The following is a 20887-nucleotide window of genomic DNA, read 5'->3' as shown; positions in this document are numbered from 1 at the left end:
TCATCCATACCCTCTGTCTGGATAGTTTCTAGCCTCACAACAGCCAAGTAGACCTTTTGCGTGCTCATTAGCTATAGTGAACCTCCTGGGACAGGGCTATCTGAGACATCATTTATTAAAACCACATTCAGTCCTAGTGAATTCCCTAGGGTTTTCTACCATCTCCCTTGATTGTCCATGTCAGCTTTGGCCCCCTAGAAATAACACACTCTTGGCTTATACTAATTGATATGCCTTTGGGAGCATTCAAGGCTGTTTGCTCATATTTCCAGCTGTCGTGCTCTGATAGTTGTGACATCTTATTGATTCTCCTTCCTTAGCCCCCCTTATTTATTTATATTCCTCCTTATCTCTCTACTCACACCACAACCACTTTAATCCAGGCCTGTATCACCTCTCACTTGGATGGCTGCAGTGGCCTCCTAATTGTCCACCCTGGGTCTAGGATCTACCCTTCAGTCCACATTCTACTCGTTTAACAAATGGTTATTGATTAACTCAGCCACCAAATTTCTATTATTAGAGCATAGGTCTGACTACGTCACCCCTCTGCTCAGCAACCTTCAGTGCCTGCCCATTTCCTTTAGAATAAAATGCAGATTCCTCTGTTTGGTATTTAAACACTTTGACAGTCTGGCTTCAGCTTGTTTTTCCAGAATTTCTCCCCTTCTGGCATACTGGGCACTCGAGCCAGGCCCAGTCTGGCCTGTTTGCCGTTTCTGTACAAAATACTCATCTTCCACATCTGTGACTCTCACTGATGCTTGGACTGTTATCCGTACTGACTTCTGCATCTGGGAAGCCCTAGCTCCTTACAAAAGTCAACTTAAATTCTACCTCTTTTAATAGCCCTCTTCTGGTTCCCCCAAATCACTGCATTTCTTTTGTATACACCCCAAATTTACTTATGTGAAAATGATGCAGCTCCCTAGCAGAATGTAAACTTCTTGAGGGCAAGGAATGCTTCACTTTTATATTGTGATCCCCAGGACCTAGTCCAATAGCTTGGCAGTAGTAGGTACCTGATAAGCACTTGTTGATTGGTGATAGTTTGTCAAAGAATAAATTTGTACTTTAATTCTGAAAGGAGCTTCTTCATATTATCTCAGACTGTGGTTGTAGATCGATGTATAGGGTGTCAGAAAGAGTTAATGTGTAGGTTGGTTTTATTGAACTGGTTTTTTCTTCTTTGTTATGAGGGAAGGCTCACCCTAAGGAATAAGGAGAAAGGGTATATATTTGGGAGTGACTCTGATGTAAATCAAAAGGATCAGTAAAACTTGAAAAACAAATCAAAGTAAATCTGGAGTTTGAAATCCGGTGGGAATCCTGACTTCAGTGGGTGAAGCTGTAAGGGAGCATTGTCTGTGGACTCATACTTAAGGCTTGGATTACAAAGGAATGTCCAACGAGATACTTAGTTGAACTTTGTGGCCCCCAATAAGGGATGTTACATTAAATATTTAACAAAGTGCAGAAATATCACTTTTAATGCCTTTACACTGAGATTTCTCCTTCCATATTTATCTAGGGTTTGAAAATGACGTATTTTTTTGTTTGGCTGTGAGATCTGCATTCTCACCCTGGCTTTGCCACTAAATGAGCCTGTTGGCCTTCGGCAGATATCTCTGGGCTTTATAATGGAGGAGAAATTGTACCAGATGACCTTCAAGATCATTTTAGGCCCTGACATCCACTTCTAAACGTCTGATGCTCAGTTTTATTTTCTGCATTGCTCTGGTTATGCATAAAAGTGTGCATTGACCCTTCCTGGCCACTGGAGGGCCAGGAGACACTGTGTCATTGCCCCAGTGGGATAAGCCCGGAAATGTTCCAGATGCTCATGATCTTGACCCCTTTTTAGATGCCTTATCACCTTCTCAACATAAACTGGGCCCCTGCATGCTCCTCTCCTCTGTAACCCACAGGACGGACTTGGGCCCACCGTGCTCCCCCAGAAGGCAGGAATGAGAGCTGTTTCCCATACTCCTGCCACCATGATGCTTGCTTTCTATTGAGGGAGGGATCGACCTCTTTTGCTATGACTCTGTATGAAGTGGTGGACAGGCTCACTCCCCTTCGTTTCTTAGCATCCTCCTCCACCCCTAAATGGTTACTGTTTCAGAGAGAAACCAAATGTAGTTCAATTAAATTATTCTCCCTTTAAGTCTCTGGCCTTTCTATAAAGATAATAATAATTGACATTCATACAGTATCACCCAGTTTGTTATGACATCCATTATATCCCAGTTCAGTTTGACAACAACCCCATGAAGTAGGCAGGGTCAATTTTGTTTTAATACTTTCATTTCACAGATGAGCAAACTGAGGTTCAGAGCAGTAAAGTGATTTGTCCAAAGTCCTGTGGCTAGTAAATAACGAGACCGGGCCTTAGGCCTGGGTCTTCTTACTCATAAGTCTAGGGTTTTTCCAGTATAGTACTCTGCCTCTTTATGTGCTGAATTCAAATCCAGTTCTAAAATATTTGAGATTTTCTCTGATGAAAATCCAGTAAACGTAAAGCCAAGGGAAAAGCAAAAGTAGTTCACTGTAATGCCATCATTTAAGCATAAAAATACATTTGGGAGTTGTTGTCAAGGTGTATTAGGAGGGCAAAGTTTACAATCTCAAAGAGGATCATATACATGTCTGAAAGGTTCGGAACCGCCGGATATAAGAAACTCTCAAAGTAGAAGGCAGAAGAATCAAAACATATATTTAGGCTCCACAGTAACCAACCCATGAACCAGCAACCCCATTTTGATATATTGATCAAAAGCTTCCAGGCCCAATAAGTACGCCTCGAAAGAGTAACCAGGAGGCTACAAAGAAGCATGATTGTGTAAAGCAAAATCATGCTTCCCCCTCTATGGTAAAAAGATTACCCACTGGCCTGAAGTCCTTGTTCAGCTTCCTCCCGTAGGTCAGCTCTGCCACTGGCAGCTCCTGCTTCAGCTGTGGCTGTGGCTGTAACAGCCTCTGGCTCCAATGGAAGCTGTTTTTAACCATTCAGCTTCTGTGGGGGGTGTAAGGTCCGCCAGGGAAAGCACAGGTTCTTTCGATCAGCTTAAGCAAGGTGAAGGGGTTGACCAGGAAAGCACAGGTTCTTTCCATCAGCTTAAGCAAGGGAAGCAAGGTGAAGGGGCCGACAAGCTTACTCCAGTCCAACATACAAACAGCATTCAGTTCAGGGGAAAAAGCCAAACTAGTCAAGGGCACTTGTTGACTAAGTGCTAAGGAGCCCATTTTTGGTTGCCAACACACAAGGTGCAGAAGCACATTTTGTAGACTGTAGCAGAACAAGGAAGTGCCAAGCCCTTTTCTTTAGTTTCATTCAAGGTTTAGTACACAACAAGAGTTTAATAAGTGATAATTATCTTTTAATGTTCTCTCTTTTCCTTCTCAGGGACAGCTAGGTGGCACAGTGGATAGTGTGCTGGGCCTAGAGTCAGGAACACTCATCTTCCTGAGTTCAAACCTGGCCTCAGACACTTACTAGCTGTGTGACCCTGGCCAAATCACTTAACACTGTTTGCCTCAGTTTCCTCATCTGTAAAATTAGCCGGAGAAGGAAATGGGGAACCACTCCAGTATTTTTGCCAAGAAAACCCCAAAAGGGGTCACAAAGAGTCAGACATGACTGAACAAGTTTTCATTCTCATCTGTGATATCTGTTATCCCTATTATGCCATCACCATATCAGCCTATGTTGCCTGCAGCCAGACCCTTATTTCTACCAATCTTCCCTTAATTTACTAGGGGTATCCTGACACTTGATTGTAAAGTGTCCTTTTTTCCATCCAAAGCAAGGGCAGGAGAATGAGGAATAAGTTCTCTTTCTACTGATAACCAAATGAGCAGTCTTCCTACCTTAAAATATCTGGTAATCACTTGCTTTTTGTAGAATTATTATGAGCACTGCCACTATCCATCTAATGTAACCCTAACCACTCACACTTCTTCCCCCAAGCACTCCTCTCTCTCTCCACCAAGACTAGGTTACTAAACAAAGTTGGAGAGGAAATGGATTTTCGCCTTTTTGTATAGAAACCATAGACCCTTTTTAATACTGGAGTCAGTCTGGAACTCTGACCACTATTTTACAGATAATCTTGGAGCTCCATGTTGAGCCTTGTGAATAATGGGGAGAATAGGACAGTTCCTTCCCCGGTGATGTCAATCATGCTGTTTCCGTGGGAATAATCGAAGAAGAATTGCCCTATCTCATTTGGGAGAAAGGTGGGAGAGATGAGCAGGGAACTGTTGGCAGTCATTCTGGGGCCTGTGTTCAGAAGTCAGAATGCTGTTCAGATAGGAGCAGTAGAGCATCTGCTTCTTGTAGAATCATTGAGTCCCCTTCTGCCCTAAAGTCTGCACTCTGGTGGTGCTGGGCAACAATCTCCCGAGGCTGAGGCTTAGGCTTTGGGAATCCCCAGGATCTTCCCTGAGGTTCACAGGAAGGCTAGAAAGTTTACACTCTGGGCTCCTTGCCTTTCTCAGCCAAGGAGAGCGCTGAGGCTAGTTCCAAGGCAGATGAGAATCTTAGGGAGCAATTTGGATCATTTAATTTTTTTTAAGTATTAGACTAGTCAAGAACCAGTGTTTTCAGAGATGCTTAACGGTGGGCAGGGGTCCCATTAGGTGGATTTTCTCTGCCTTACTGTCACTCCATAAGTGTGTTTCCTTCATTCATACATAAGGGGTAGTTCTCAGAATTTAAACTTCTGAAAGAAGAGGTTAAGCTACTAGGACCATGTTAAGTCATGTTTGGCCTTAACAGAAGTTAAATTCAAGTGTTTTTCCCAGTGTTCTGCCATTGCAGAGATGTCCCTTTAGGAGGACAGGTAGCCTCAGTCATTAGGACTACTGATAACCTCTTTTCCCTTCAAAATAGGGCTGGATGAAGACTGCTGCCTAATTTGATTCCTTTCTTTTTGCTTTAGAGAGCCAAGCCCCATCCATAGAGGACGTCTTACAGGACAGCAGCACCGAGCACAGAAGCCTTAATCAACCTGGGATCGACCCTCCGGCTGACATATACCTACCAGGTAGCAATCAGCCAGCTTTCCCTTTTGTCACATGACTAGGGAATGGGAGATGCCTTTGTTCCGTGGTGCACAGGGCTTAGTGATGTAGCAAAAATGTGATCAGGCCAGAGTACTGTGTCTGTGGTTCAGGAGCAGTCGAGTCACTGAAGATGTCAAATGAGGCTTTGGAAACCTCCCTGAATTTAACAGGGATTAAACTCGGCAGGGACGGGGGAGGCGAGGCACTCCGATACAGACAGATCTCAGTTAGCAGCCCTCATTTGAGAGCTTAATTTTCAAACTGGAGACCACAGCAAGAGAAACAGCACTGCCCTCCTCCCCCAAGAAAACTACTGCCAGGGATAGTGGTTCTTCCTCGACTAGGACTTTTCCATATCCATTGAATCTTTAATGTAAATATGCTAAGAGCCTTTAAGTAACTCTTCCAACTCAGATACTAAAAGGGAAAATATCTTCTTCTTTCTCATTCCTCTCTGCTCCCCCAAAGTGCAGGCTAGGAGATCCTCCCCTTCTTTGTTGTCTTACCTAATTTGTGGAGGTGCTTTCTGTCTTCTGCCCTCAATCTTTGGCCTCAGTGAATCAGAAGGAGGGTAGTACAAATAATCCTAAAGGGTAGATAACCTAAAGTCAACAAGCATTTATTAAATGCCTGCTGTATACCAAGCACCTTGCTATGCCCTTGAGATACAAAAAAAGAGGGGGAAAAACAATTCCTGCTTTCCAGGAGCTCAAAATCAAATTGGAGGAGACAGCACACAAACAACTAGGTGCAAACAAGATGTAGACAGGATAAATTTGGAGATGATCTCACACGGAAAGCAGTGCATTTTTGTGTGCTTTCATTGAACATAGCTATGTATGACATTTATAGAAATTTAAATAATGAAACCGTGCTATAAAGACAATTTAGAATTGACTATAAAAACGTCCAGCTTCCCCGTTTCTTTCTAATGCTTAAAAAATTTCATTGCAGAGAATGGAGAGCATCTCTCACTGGTGTCTGAAATCTCAAATAGAATTCTAGATTCCATTTTAGGAATTAGGAAAACTGCTATTTTTATATAATACCTGGAGGTAATTAAGTGACTGGATTTTAAAATTGCTTTCTTTTGCCACTGTCTTGGTTAGAGTCAGTAATGATCAACAAAGGGCTTAATTAATAAAATGGTTAATGTTAGTATCCAAAGACAAAATAATTTCTGTTACAAAAAAACCTAAACATCCCTTTTGCGATTTATCAAAATGTATTGGATTGCTATTCTGGCCATTCTGAGGGAAGGGAAAGGAACAAGCATTTATTTAAGCCTCTACTGTATGCTAGGCACTATGCTAAGTCCTTTATAGGTATTATCTCGTTTGGTTCTAAGAACAACCCTGGGAGATAGGTGCTATCATTATCTTCATTTTACAGTTTAGGAAACTGAGGCAGGCAGGGTCTTATAGCTAGCTAGTGTCTGAGGCTGTATTTGAATTCAGGTCTTCCTGACTCAAGGGTCAGGACTGTCTACTACACCACCAGCTGCTCTCTAAGCTCTGATAAAGAGTTGAAAGGTATTGCTAACTGAATAAGACCCGTCCTAAAAGAACTAGCTGAATTGGTCTGAGCAAGCCAACCATGTAACTGTCTTGGCCTTGGAATACTTTGTGGTCACTTATTGCAGGAGAAGGTAGTTCATTGTCAGCTTCACCGTATGCTAGCTGTGTGACCCAGGGCAAGTAAGTCACGTCATCTTCCCCATCTCCCTGGCCTTGTTTTTATTATCTTTACAATGAAAGGAACAAGTTTTCTAAGGTTTTTTCCCAGTTCTGAATCTATGATTTTCTAGCTTGACAAATGGTGAATGTAAAGGGCATCCACTGACTCAGACATATTGGGGGACTCAGGGTCACATAGCCCCCAGGAGAGCTTCACTGGACCTTTTCATAAAAATATGGTTTGGGGGCAACATGTCAATAGCTATGACTTGTTAGGCTTTGCAAGGATATTACAGGGAAGGGAATGATCAGATCCTGGATCTGAAACTGTTTCTTCACTGTAAAATGAGGGGGTGGGACTAAGTAAAGGTCCCTTTCAGATTTAAATCTGTGATCCAATGGTTCTACAACAATTAAATATTTGACTTGTTCACATGGCAGCAATTCAACAGCAGCCTAGGGTGAAAAGGGAGGCTACAGGCCTGTTGTAATCAGGCTCAAGAGGTTCATAGACTACTAGACCAGTGCTTGGCACAGTAGTTGGCACATAGTAGGTACTTAATACATGATTGACCTCGAAGGGACTTCTGTCCGATTCCCTTTAAGATATCCTTCAACGGGTAGCAATTTCTTTTTTCCCTAGAGCTAATGGTCTAAACTAAGGGCCTTAGGGAGAGCTATGCTCTGCCAAAGGAGTTGGCCTAAGAGTTTAAAAGAGGAAAGGGTAGTAGAAAGAGTGGGGAGGAGAAAGGGTGAGAGAAGACATAGAGAAGATATACACATGGAGAAGTGAGTACATGCCATTAGCAAGTGCCAGCCACTCTACTGTTCCTGCCGTAGGTTGCCTGCTCTCCCTAGTCCTCCTCTCCATCCTTGGGCTCTGCCATTGCAGGGTCTTCTATCTTAGTTTGTCAGTCAATAAACAGTTATTAATTTTTAGATATTTATTATTTATTAATAAACACTCTACTATGTGCCAGGCACTATGCAGAGTACTGAGATATAAAGAGAAATAAAAGACAGCCCTGCCCTCAGGCAGTTCACTATCTAAAGGAGGAGGCAACGTGCAATTAACTATGTACCGACAAACTATTGATAGGATAAAGAAGAAATAATCAACAGAGGCAAGGCACTACAATTAAGAGGGATTGGGAAAGGCTTCCTGGAGCAGGTAGGATTTTCCCTGAGACCTGAAAGAAGCCAGGAAGCAAAGATGAGGAGGAAGAACATTCCAGGCCTGAGGGACAGCCAGAGAAAATTCCAGGAAGCTAGATATAGACTCTCTTGCGCAAGGCACAGCCAGGAGGCCATTGTTGTTGTATGGCAGAGTCCATGAGAAGAATGGGCACTAATTACATGCTCCTTCCCCTGAGCGTATCTATAATGTAGGCCTCTTTCTGCCAGAGGTCAGACACATTCAAGAAATTGCTTCGGTGTTGACTGACAGAGGCGGAATCCTAGAAACACTGGCTCTGGATTTTCTCTTCTGTCTGCTGATTTCTCTGTCTCTGGCTTTAAACAGTCTAATTAGACAGTATCATCTGACAGGCTAAGTTTACCTGACAGTTCCACAAAAATCATTAGAGAGGCTCATTTACGTGAACAGTAATAAGAGAAAGCAAAAGTTCATTATTTAATAAAGAGCAAGAGATTTGCATTTCTCGGAATGAGGTACTTAAAACAATAGGAACCTGATCTTGAGTTTCCAGAAGCTCTTTTCCCTTTTTCCATAGCTCACAGTGTGATAATAAACTCTCAGTCTTTTGGGACTTGTGGCATCTAGAGCTTTGGGAGTAGTTGTGTACAAGCTCTCCCTCTGGTTTTCCAGGTACCTGGGCCCAAGACTGTAGAGTTTATGTGACCCTTTTGAATCAAAGAAGTGAGAAACCAAGAATTTCTCTTACCTTTTCTGTGTGTAGAAAGCATTTTTCATTTTCGTAGTTTACTAGCAGTTGGAGAAGAGATAACATTACTTTTGATTTATATACATAAAATTTGTCCCAGGACCCACTCTTTTTTTTTTTTTTTTGTAGATAGAGAGTAGTTATGATTTTGGTATTAATTCTTTACTTCTGCAAACCAGTATGTTCAAGCTGAGTACACTGTTTCCAGACCTTACATCCCTTTCATTTTGCTCTAACCTTATTCTGGTTGCTACAAAATTTACGAGTCTGTTCTAAGATCTTTTCTAATAATTCCTTCATTTTCTGTCTCTCCTACCCTCCTATCTGGATAGCACTGGGTCCTGATTCCTGCTCTATTGGTATAGAGGAATAAGATGGTATGTTTTCTCCTTTCATATGCCTAATTGGGTTTTGTCTTGTCTGATGAATTCAATCCAGTTGAATATTAAGTGCCTGCTCCACATAATAACATTCTGTTAAATATTTGGGTAGATAAAAAATTTAGGTAAGTTGTCAAACATATAAGATGATCTTAAGGGTTTAATCCATTACATGGGAGTTTCACTCATTTCTTCTACTCCTTACCCTATATATAGTCCTAACTTCACAGCTCTTACATCCAGACCTTTTTCACATTCTGTAAACTTTAATCCAAAGATCTTATAATGCAGCTGAGGTCTGGTCTTTAGTTTAAGGCAGGGGCCTGGAACACCACGGCAGTCTGGTCAAACCTATGGATCCCTTCTCAGAATAATGTTTTTTAAATTAAATTACAGAGGAAACCAGTTATATGGACAGAAAGATGTAATTTTTTTCCCATCTAAGTTCACAGTCTCCCTTTAATTTGTGGGTCCCAGGTTAAGAATCCTTGCCCCGAAGGGAGCCCCATTTGGGGAAAGCCCAAGTGACGATTTGCAGAAAAATGGAGTCATGTGATAGAATCAAACGCCAGGTTTTTTTTCCCCATCTGAAGTAGGATGGTCCAGTTGAGGACTTTTATATCTTTCGGGCCTCCAAAAGAACGACTTAGCTAACTGTGTTACTTCATGTGAGTAGGAACTAATAGAATCAGCACAGTGATTTGAAGCAGTGAAAAAGAAGGGAACGAAATGAACAGAGATCAGTGTTGCCCTTTAAAAGGAGATTTTTGAATGCAGCAACTTTATTGTTAAATTTGTGTGTTTGTGTGGGTCATTGACTGGGTCATGCGAGTGCACTAAGTCTCAGTGTAAATGGACATGCAGATCTCCTGTGCTTTTTCTTTCTATCAGAGCAGGGAAAGTCTTACTGTCTTGTCCAGTATCTTTTTTATCCTTTATGAATGAGCTCCTGTCCTCTTAATGTTGATGTCCTTGTTTGAACTGAGACATTCTCTGACCAGCTTCCAGTGTTGAGGATCTTGGGATTTATGGTTGGAAAAGAACTTAGAAATAGTTCAGACCAATCCCATTATTGAAATTTGATGAAAATGAGACCCCAAGAGGTAAGATGACCTACCCAAGATCACCTAGATAGTAGCTGGCAGATCTAGGATTCAGACCCAAGTTCTCTGATTCTTAAATCTCACATCCTAGTCACCAAATCACAGCTGCCCCACGAGAGACCACAAGTGCTTCTCTGGGCCCAACTGACTTTTCTCTACTTAGGAGTCTGCCCACAGCCTGATACTTGGTTGGGAATTTTCATACATTCATTAGAATACAGTTTTACAGAGGCTAAGACAGCAGGACCAGCCTTGAAACAGGCTGTGCCAAATACGAGATTTATTAAGCCTCCTTTTCCCTAAGTTCCCAAGGCTAGTGAGAGGCAGGTGCCAAGTTATTCAGCCTGCATTGAGAACGAGCTTGTGTTTCAAATGAAAATGACTCCAGTTGGAAATTCAGTACAGTAGAAAATTCATTATGAGATAAGTGTAAGAAAGCAAGGATAGTGCCAGTTTTACAGATGTTATGCAAACTTTAAAAGACTATCTAAGTGTGATATGATAATAAAGCTAAGGACCTGGAGATGGGAGAAATATGAGTGGTTTAGGCAGTTACGCATTTGTATGCCTAGATAAACTCCCTCCTCTTGGCTACTTTCATTCTAGTTAATCAATGTTGGACATAACTAGATAGACAAGAAGTAACAGCCTTTCATTTTTCTTCTGGAAACTAAACCACCAGAAAGTCAAGGCATCTTTCAAATAATTGGAGCAAGACATAGATATTTATATCTGCATAAAGGTTTGAGGAAAATAGTCCAACTAATTTTGCAGATTACCATGCCCCTCAAAGACCCCCATAAAAGATGGCAAGAAACAAGAAAGTTTAGGGCTTGAAAATGTGTAATTGCCAGGTTTCTTCTGGCTACTAAGGAATATGATCGTTTTTTAGGAGAATTATCTGAGTGGTCCTTTTTCTCCCCCCCCCCCCCCCCCCCCCCCCCCCCGTGCTTTGTTCTAATACAGGTGGACTCTGGTTTTATAGTCCTGAGGTAGTAAAACTGACTGATCCAGATAGAATTATTATCACCTATGTAGGATCACAGGAATCAGTCCTGGAAGGGACCTTAGAGATCACCCAGTACAGTGGTTCCCAACCTGTGGAACCTAGAGTTAGTATAAGGGGACCATATCCAGCCAAGATAGTAAGAAACAGGACTGGGACTTGAACTCAGATCTTCCAAATCTAAACTTAGGGTTCTTATATTGTAGGAATCTGGCTTTTCCTGGTGCATAACAAAACCAGGAAGTGAGCTCCCAAAGCCTCTGAATGGTCAAAATAGGTGACAGGGAGACTGTATCATGTCAAATGCTCATGTACTTGATTCTAATGTTGAGAACCAGCTTTATGGTTCAAGTCAGAATGACTTCAGTTTGAAAGTCAGTGCAGTAGAAAATGGGTACCAAGGAGCAAGGATGTTCCTGTCACTCGGAGCTTCTTTACACTTATTTCGACACTTCTGACAAGCTTGCTTATATGGCCTACCACCCCATAGAAGATGGGAATTAGCAAAGCTGAACTTGGGAGGGTCTGGGCCAGCTGAAAGCAGCAGAATTGGTGACAGTTGGCAATCTGACAATAGAGAAAGAGACAGAAGAGATTGTTCAAATCTGACCCAAGGGTTCAGACATTTCAGGCAAGAGAATATGGCCCTAATTGGGAAAGATAGCTCAGGATCCTGAGGACATCAGTGCCCGATACAGTAGTTTATTTGCCACAGTGAGTGACCCAGGGCATGGGGAAAAGATGGTGTTTTACATGGGCTGTATAAGAAAGCAGTTTCTAAAACAGTTTCTTTTTTAAGTGATGTTTCAAGGGGGTAAAGATGAATTATTTGTTGTGGAATATCCACATTTACACAGAAATAAATTTAGGTTGATTCTCTGTTCTACAGAGGGATTTGTCATGTTTCCTTTTAGGTAGTGGTGTAACTGATGGGCAGAAATCTGATATATGGCTAAAACCTGTAACATAAAAGATGCTACAGTAATACTAGCTGGCCTTGAAGAGACTGTCAATATATCACTGCCTTCCCCCATACCCTCAAGAATGTCTTTTCTGCCTGGAGCTCAGACTGTAGTAGGGGCTCTTCCTCAGCCTGCTCCTGAGGCCTCTTACTCTCTCTATCAAAGGGAGGCCTTTTCCCTTTTCATCTCTGAAACCCCCCTGTAGGGGTGAGAAGTGAATGCCCGTGGGTGAACAGTTGCTGGACCTTCACACTTACCTCAAGTACTTTTCCAGCTCTTGTTTGATATAGAGTAGTGGTGGCAAACTCAAATAAAAACACTTTCCTGTGACTTAGGAAAATATTTATTTTATAACTTTTAAGTGTCAACTTAAACACAGGAAAAAAAGTTTATACCTCCATATAGTTGTTGGTGCTGATTATAAGCTTTTCTTTGGGATAGGAAACATGCCCTAGATGTGTCTGTAGGCCTTCTAAAAATAGAAGTAAATTGGCCACCCCTGGGTTATGGACCATGTATCTTTCTGTAAAACAAAGAATCAAACCTGATTTATCTCTCTATGAATCTGGTTGTTCTGCAACCAAGGGAATTTTCCAATTAGTTCTTATTTACTCCTTGAAGCACCACTTTTTAAAAAATTATAAATATTTTTCTAATAATTATAAGTTAGCAAATTCTTATAACTTGGCTCCTTTTATTGAAACTGGCTATTAATGACTAGGAGCATAACTTTTCTCTGTTCCATCAGAGCCTTTTTAATCAGATGCTGATTTGATTGTTATTTGACTGAGATGATTTTGACTGATTTTCAGTTTAAGTTTGTGGTTCTTCTGGTCTTTGCCACTGGTCTGGAACTGTGGTTTCATCACTATGGGAGAGCTCCCAGTATGGAAACTGCCTCCGTGGATGCAGATCAGCAGCTTATTTGTAATTTATAGCATTAGACAGTTCCCTGGGGTACTGAGAGATTAAGTCACTCACTCATGTTCACACAGCCAATATATATGTCAGACTTGAACCTTGATCTTGACTGCAAGCCTAGCACTCTATCTACATATGTTGCATCTCATTTTCTGTCATGAGGATATTAAACCAATTAAATTCTAATCTGGTTACAAATTATTTCATAAAATAGTTTCTGATTCATAGACAGTAAAATTTAAACCAGAGGAAAGGCCAGATGCTCTTTGACCCTAAGTGGGCCATTTTAATTTCATGTTAAGAATGCCTACAAATACATCTGGGGGTTGTATTCCCCACCCCAAAATATAGTCTTTTAATCAGAATCAACAAATACGAGGAAGTGTATGCCTTGTTCTCGTGTTCAATATGACACCTAGATTTCTCCCCGTACCCCGCTATCCAGAGTCCCAGTGCCCCAGTAGTGCTACAGTTTTTCTTACTGAGCCCCACACAGCACCCCCCACCTTTCTCACCATCATTAAATTCTACTTTGGCTTTCCTCTCAACATTTGACTTCACCCCTTTGCTGATGTACAGAATTCTAAAGTGTTTGTTTGCCCAAAACCCATATATAAGAAGCAAAGAATTAACACATTGAGTCAATACCAGGGGGACCTATATTCTCACTCTGACAAGGACAAATTTGAGAAATCTATTTTTGGCCTCCCATCTTGTCACAGACATTTTATACTTATCATAAAAATGCAGTAACTAGTGTTTTCCTTTGCTAACAATTTTCACCTCATTTTCCTTTCCTCTCTTAGGAAGTTCAGCCTCGATGGAGACCCCCCAAAGCCACAGTATGAATGGTTCTACTCGGCCTCCAGTCTGTGACCCCAACCCTGAATATCGGGAGGCTGAACTGACTCCTCTCTAAGATCTCAGCCAGGGAGTGGTTTGGAGCCTTCAGCTCATTAGGCCTTTGTGAAAGGGCCTTTCGATCTGGACACCAAAATACACGCACAGACTCTCCTCTCTCTCCAACCTCTGTGGGAATACTAGGCTCTGAGATGCCACACAGACTTTGACCAAAAGAGCACAGCTAACCTTACACTCTGATTACTTCCCTTTTTGTATGTTAAATTTATTTGTAAATGGTACAAAATGAAGGACAGCAGCTTTTATCATGGAGCCATTGAGGGCTTTTTTCCCTGCAATACCCCATTGGTTGGGGTAGGCAGGACTCAGGAGGTAGTTCCTTCTCGGAGAGCAGAAGTAACTGCTTATAAGGCCAGCCTGGAGTTGGCACAGTTTATATTTTTAAAGCCTGGCATGTCTCTGAAACTTGGGGTTCAGGACTGGTAAACTCCCTATGGTGGTGGTGGTTTATGTCTGCAGGAGAGATTTTAGGGAGTAGGTGAGACATTTTCCTCAGAGGTGGTTTTGAGGGGGGATTTTAACTTTGTTTTTTGTTGGGGAGAGGAACCTTGCAAAAGAAAGGGGGAATCAAATCAAAGTCTATGAAGGAAAATAGTGTACATTTTGTAACACATGGTGGCTCCTAGTAGCCTTCCGCTGTTGCCGGTGTTTGCATCATCAACATGCTTGTTTGTCACAAGCATGACCTACTGCAGCAGCGCCTGTCCCTGTAGTGTCTTCTCGTTCATGCCTCTTTATCATGTGATTGCTCTCTTTGCTTTTATTTCAGCTGTTGGCCATTTGGGTTCAAAGCAATTGGTCCTGTCCTCCAAGGGGACTCTGGGATCATTTTTTTCTTCATCAAGACTTTTCAGGGTGAGAGTTCATCTAATTGGAGGACACTGATTTCCAGAAGCAAAACAGACTGCTGGGTCTACTCAATGACCTCTGAGCCCCAAGGGATGCCTGAGTCAAAATAGCATCCTCTTCTCTGGGAAGGTAGTTGAGACTACATGCATCTGAAGTGAGAACTACCAGGAAGGTCTGGAGATGTTACCTTCATTTGGTTTGGCCTCTCTTGCAAGTACCCTGGCAATGGATCTGCAGTTTGAGCATGGATTTTGGTTGGGACTAAAAAGCTCAGATTTTGGTTTTAAACCAAGTCAGCACTTTGCCTGCCATATGCACCTTCTCCTGGTTAGGTGCCTTTCTCTGAGTGCTGAGCTTCACAGAAGTTGCCAGAGTGTCCAAGTCATACAGTGGATTTAGGAACTCCTTTGAAATCAGCAGCTGCCAAACTGGCATGGCCAGTCCTGAAACAGGCTGTCTTTCCCATGGACAGAACACCTGATATGCTTCCTGCCCTGAGAGTCTAAATCCCTCCTGGTTTATAGGTGTTTTGGGGGGGAATCTGAGAGACAGAAGACTCTTCCCTCCTCCATAGTTAACACAGCCTGCCTAGGATTTCAGTATACTCATGATCCGCCCCTTCCAGATGATATTCAAGGTGCGTTGCTTCCAAGATAACCTTTTCTGCATTATCATTTAAAAGGAAATGCCTTGGCAGAAAGGGAAAATTCTAGAAACACTGGTACTCACTGCGAAGTTGATATACCAGCTACAGCTTTCTGAAGAAGAATAGTAGAGCCTTGGTTGAGATACAGTTTGTATCTGCCTCAGTTGGTCTGGCCATAGTGTCTTTCTACTAAAACAGTCCAGTACTCTCCATTCTTAGTTTTCAGTTTATTACTCAACAGCAGCCAAAAGAATTTGGTGAATGCCTCTAGCAAAAGCAGCGGCCTCAGCAGGTAGAATTCTTACCCATGGGCAGATCTGATTCTGTTTAAGTAGAATGGGAGACTTAACCAGAATGGGTTGGAATGGGTAAATTCTACTCTATAATATAATAATTTTTGCTCCCCAGTGCCCTGTCCTGGACCCTCAGGATTTGGAGTCTTTAGATGAATGGCTTTCAGAACTAGATTGCATTTAGCAGATGCCACTCAGAAAGAGACCAAGCCCCATGAATGGGACCTTTTCTTTGACCTTACATCATGGAATATCTGGCATTTCTTGCTGGAAGTTGGGCCCCCTCCAGTGGTTCTCTCGAGGATTCTTTTGGACCTTAATAGGGAACCTGAGGCACAAGCCATATGTCGCAAGTTGAAGTAACATTCCAAGGCTGCTTTCCTCAAGTAGGCTTTTTCAGAAGCTCATTAAATATTCATGCTGAAACTGACACGAAGACCCTGCCTGAAATGTGAAGACACTTCAGTGGCGGGGCTAGGCATTCCTCACAGACTAAGCCCATCTAAGGCAGCAGACCCAAGGAGATGGGGAAAGGCCCGGTCTTCCTTTTTAAGGAATTGCCCTACACTTCATGCTCCTGGGCTAAGACAGACAACAATTATGTTCAGTTCAAATGAGTTACTAAACTGCAGGTACAGATTTCCAGCTGAGAAGACAGACTCATCAGAGTCCAGATGGAGAGCCAGAATAGCTGGCTCCTGGATGTGGCCTTCTCACAGCCTGTGTGTATGTGTGTTGTCAGTGAACAGGCAATATTTTTTTCTCTATCCTCATCGACGTATATAGTTTTGTCCAGAGACCTTGTATTGGGTGCCTTGCTTTTGCGCAGTGGGACAAACTGGAGCAGAGTTGTATACTGAAGATACTAACTTTTTTCCCCCTGTAATTGCCACTTGTGAATTTTGTCCTGTGGCTTCTACTCATGGCTCTTTCCTGCCTCTGGAGACAGGCTACTTCGTGCACATAGCTTTCCCCACAGCACCCCAGGGCTTTCCCGCGTCCCCCTCCTTCCTGTCCTGGCTGCCCATAGACACAGTCCAGCTTTCTCCTTCCTGCACGCTGCTTCCCTCTTTTCCCATCAGGCCTTTTTAGACCTTTCCTCTTCAGTTTTGGTGCCAGTACTTTGTTTAAACGACGGAACGCAGATTTGCTCATCCTGGAAACGTGCTATTATTTGATGTAGTCTGATTGGTTAGTTTTTGTTTGTTTATATATTTATAGTAATAAATTCATGCAGCAATATACCGTGTGTTTATCATTTCCGCATGGGTTGTGACTGGATCTCTGTTTCAGTGTTTCCTAACCATCAATTTTCACTAATTTTTTTTACCATTCTGTAAGACCGTTACTATTTAAGGGCCTCATGTATTAAAAGGGATAACCTCTCCCCACCAGAAACAATCCATTCCTCCCTACTGCCTTCTTCCCAGGACCTCACCCCTGCCGTAGCTGTTGTGCTGAGGCCAGAGCAAGCTTCGATAAAGAAGCTAAAACTTTTACCAGACCCCACTTTAGCTTGTGTTGGAAAACACTGCCAGAGTTTTCTTTCTTGATTTTCAGGTTGGAGGAAAAATGACTGGGGTGATAGTCTAAAATCGGATCAGAGTTCTGTCAAGTCAGTTCTGCCACGTGCCCCCCCAAGGCAGCACAGACAATGCTGTCATATATAACTTTCCTGGGAAAGATGAACAGTTTCCTGTACTGCGCTATGATTATTCAGCTTGTCTGCTCTCTTCTCTCCAGCATTTTATATCTATTCCAAGGTAAGCATATAATACTTTTTAAAAAGTTTAAATTAAATATATCTTACTGTCTTTTTTTAAGTATCTTCCTGCTTTACCTTTTTAAATATGAGAAACTTGCCTCTGGACACCACCCTTTGAGTTCGGTAGAGAGGGGAACATTCCTTCACTCTCTTTTACCCAGCATAGATATTTATTAACTCACTCTCTCCTTTTTCCCCTTTCTCTTTCCCTCCCTCCCCCGCCCATCTCTTTCACACATGTACACACATACTTGCACTCGTATATGTACTATCTCTACTCATACAGGTAGATAGGCGTTTCCTGCTTGGGTCTGACAGATTTATATCAATCATGTAAGCAGTCGAGTGCCAAATGTGAGCAGGCACTGAGGCTGTAGGAATCAATGTGAAACTGCCCAGTATATGGAAAACAAATTTGTAAGAGGGCATGGGCAGCTGGGAGCATCAGGAAAGACCTCATGTGGAAGGTGATACTTAAGGAGAATTTTAGGGACTTAAGAGGCAGAGGAGAGGGGAGAGTGCACTCCAGGCCTGGAGCACAGTGTGTGACACTCTGCAGAGATGGCATATGGAGTGTCGTTTACAAAGAAAGAAAGAAGGCCAGTTTGGCTGGCCTCTGGATTGCAGAAAGGTGGAGCCAGGTTGTGGAGGGCTTTAAAAGCCAAACATGAAGAGTTAATAATTGAACCTGGAGAAAATCTGAAACCACTGGAGCTTATTGAATGAGGGAAAGACATAGGCACTTAACGGCCCATACCATAGGACTACTCCTATGGACCCTATTATCTCCTCAACCTTTTCCCCCAATACCTGCCACCCCTAGTGCTCAGAAACAAATAAGAGAAGACTCTTTGGATTTGATTTCTAGAAGATAAATAAAGTTAATCTTCTTTCTGGGCTCAGTGTATTTTCTCTGAGTATCAGTGCTTTTTACTGATAGTCTGTTTCTTCATTTAATTATGTGTGTTTTTACCACCCTAGATGAGGGCTTGTTTAACTCCTTTATGATGCCTGTTTCTTTTTTTATGTTATCGCTTCCTATGAAGCCTGCTTGTATCCATCCTTCTGTCCATTTCCCCCTTCTCTTCCCACCCCCAAATCTTTCTGGGCCTATTGCTACTCAGTAGCTACCTGCAAGGCCCTGTTTCTTAAAATGATTAGTTTCTCTTACCCTTAAATAGTTAACTTTGGCTAGAGAAATTCCACTTTTGTACCTTTATCCACTTTGAGCTTCTGTTTTTCAGGCAGGTGAAGGATTGAATTCTAATGGATTTCTGTATATTGTTATCGAGCTTTCCCTCCCTTTGCCCCTTTATTTTTCTCCTGCTTTTGCCCCCGCTATCATTTTAAATCGTATACTCTTTCTCCTTCCTCTTGGCCCTTTTGGGATATCCATTTCTAGGGGCAGCTGGGTGGTAAAGTGGATAGAGCCCCAGGCCCAGAGTCAGGAGGACCTGAGTTTAAATTTGACCTCAGACATTTCACCAGCTGTGTGACTTTGGGCAAATGACTTCACCTCTGCCTCAGTTTCCTCATCTGTAAAATAGGAGGAATGGCACCTACCTTCTAGAGTCTTTTTGAGGATCAAAAGAGATAATGATTCTAAGGCACTTAGGGAGGTGCTTGGTGCATAGTAAGCACTTTATAAATGTCGGCTGTTACTGTTTCTATCCTTCCCTGTGAACACCTAGTTCACTTGGTTGTTGCTTTTTTTATATCGTGCTCACCAGCTCTTTTTATATCATGTTCCTTTCGGTAAAACAACTTAGAGCGTTTTCTGATAGGCATATATTTACGTAGTTATAAATTATATACAGGCACCATTAACAGTTGTGTTATAAAACTTATACAGGAATAGACATTTTTAAAGGATGAGATAATATTTGATCCTAGAGTCGATAGGGAGCCACTGAAGTTTACTGAGAAATCACTCTGGTGGCTGTGTGGAAGATGGATAGGAGGAAGGAAAGACTTGAGGCAGGGAGTCTGTGGGACACTATCAAAACAGTACAAGCCACTTTGGAATTTGCCCCAGAAGGTAGTAAAATTCGCAGACCCTTTGATCCCTGGTACCACTGCTAGGCCTATGCCCCAGAGAGATAAAAGAAAGAGAAAAAGGATGTATGTGAAGCTCTTTCCGAAGTAGCCAAAAATTGGAAACTAAGGGGCTGCCCTCTGATTGGAAAACGGCTAAATTGTGGTATAGGAATGTGATGGAAGATTGTAGTGCCATAAGATATGTCAAAATAGGCAGTTTCAAAGGAAGATTTAATAACTGATTGGATATATGGGATGAAGGAGAGTGAGAAGACAAACTGCTCTATCCTCTGTGCCCTCTAGTTGCCCCTTTTGCCAAGAAATCCTCCTCAAAAAGGGAGCTCACGAAGAGTTGGACGGAACTGAAAACTACTAAAGCAATAGTGCACGGCACCGTGTGACACACCAGGAGATACGATGATTAAAAACAATAGTCCTTGCCCTCAATGGGGGGACACGTTATACAATGTAAGGTGGTGTGTGGGGAGGGTAAAGGAAGAATCCCCAGAAAGTCTCGTAGGAATATTTGAGGAAGAAGAGCACACTTTCAGGAGTCAGGGAAGGCTTCATGGAGAGGGCAGCTTCTAAACTGAGTTAAGATGAGTGGATTCTGAAAGGTGTAGATGAAGAGGGAGTGTATTTCACTCATGGGGGCTGATCTCCAAGAATGTGAAGAGATGAGGTAGCAAATGCAGTTTTAGAAACAGTCATCTAGTTAGACTGGAATGTAAAATGAGTCAACACAAATAATGCAAAATAAAGCTAGAAATATAGATGGGAGACAGTTAATTGTGGTTTTAAATGCCAGGCTGAGGAGCAGCTCTGTGGAAAAGTGGATTAGAGCATGGTGCTGTAGAATCAGGAAAACTAGAGTTGAAATTCTGCCATAGATAACTTTACTAGCCATGGGACCATGAGGAAGTCACTTAACCTCTGTGCCTCAGTTTCCTCATCAGTAAAATAGAGATCATGACGGTCCCAGGGCTGCTGGGAGATCATGTATGTAAAACATTTTGCAAACCCCAAAGCTCCACTTAAACGTTTTTGTGCGTGTTCAGTTGTTTTAGTCATGTCCGATTCTCCATAACCCCCATTTGGGGTTTTCTTGGCAAAGACGCTAGAGCAGTTTGCTGTTTCCTTCTTTAGCTCATTTTACAGATGAGAAAACCAGGCAAACAAGGTTAAGCAACTTACCCATATGTTGGGGCTTAGTCTCTGCCCACCCAGGGTTTTATGATGTGTTGTGGTGGAACCTTCTCAGAGAATTCAGAGTCAGACCCCCTCTCATCCAAGTACAGGCCTTTATTGAGATTGACGCCTCTCATGAAGTGGCCAAGGTCCAAGGGGAACCAGCGAC

General features: G+C 42.3%; 1 protein-coding gene across 4 annotated transcripts in view; it reads left to right on the top strand.

The window, feature by feature from the left end:
- MGRN1 (mahogunin ring finger 1) overlaps nt 1–16970 on the top strand; it is a 115522-nt gene extending 98552 nt beyond the window's left edge. For 2 of the 4 annotated variants that reach the window (XM_036737888.1, XM_036737889.1), the window contains 3 exons: nt 4944–5048; nt 8980–9024; nt 13826–16970. In XM_036737888.1, coding sequence (XP_036593783.1) covers nt 4944–5048; nt 8980–9020 — 146 coding nt within the window. In that variant the 3' untranslated portion in view covers nt 9021–9024; nt 13826–16970. The remainder of the gene's footprint in view (nt 1–4943; nt 5049–8979; nt 9025–13825) is intronic. The other 2 variants (XM_036737887.1, XM_036737886.1) reach the window with 1 other exon arrangement.
- The last annotated feature ends 3917 nt before the right edge of the window (nt 16971–20887 follow it).

The sequence above is a fragment of the Trichosurus vulpecula genome, chromosome 9 (assembly GCF_011100635.1).
Source record: "Trichosurus vulpecula isolate mTriVul1 chromosome 9, mTriVul1.pri, whole genome shotgun sequence".
Classification (NCBI taxonomy): Eukaryota; Metazoa; Chordata; class Mammalia; order Diprotodontia; family Phalangeridae; genus Trichosurus; species Trichosurus vulpecula.
Note: the sequence above shows the minus strand (reverse complement) of the source record. Positions and strands in the feature narration are given on the sequence as shown.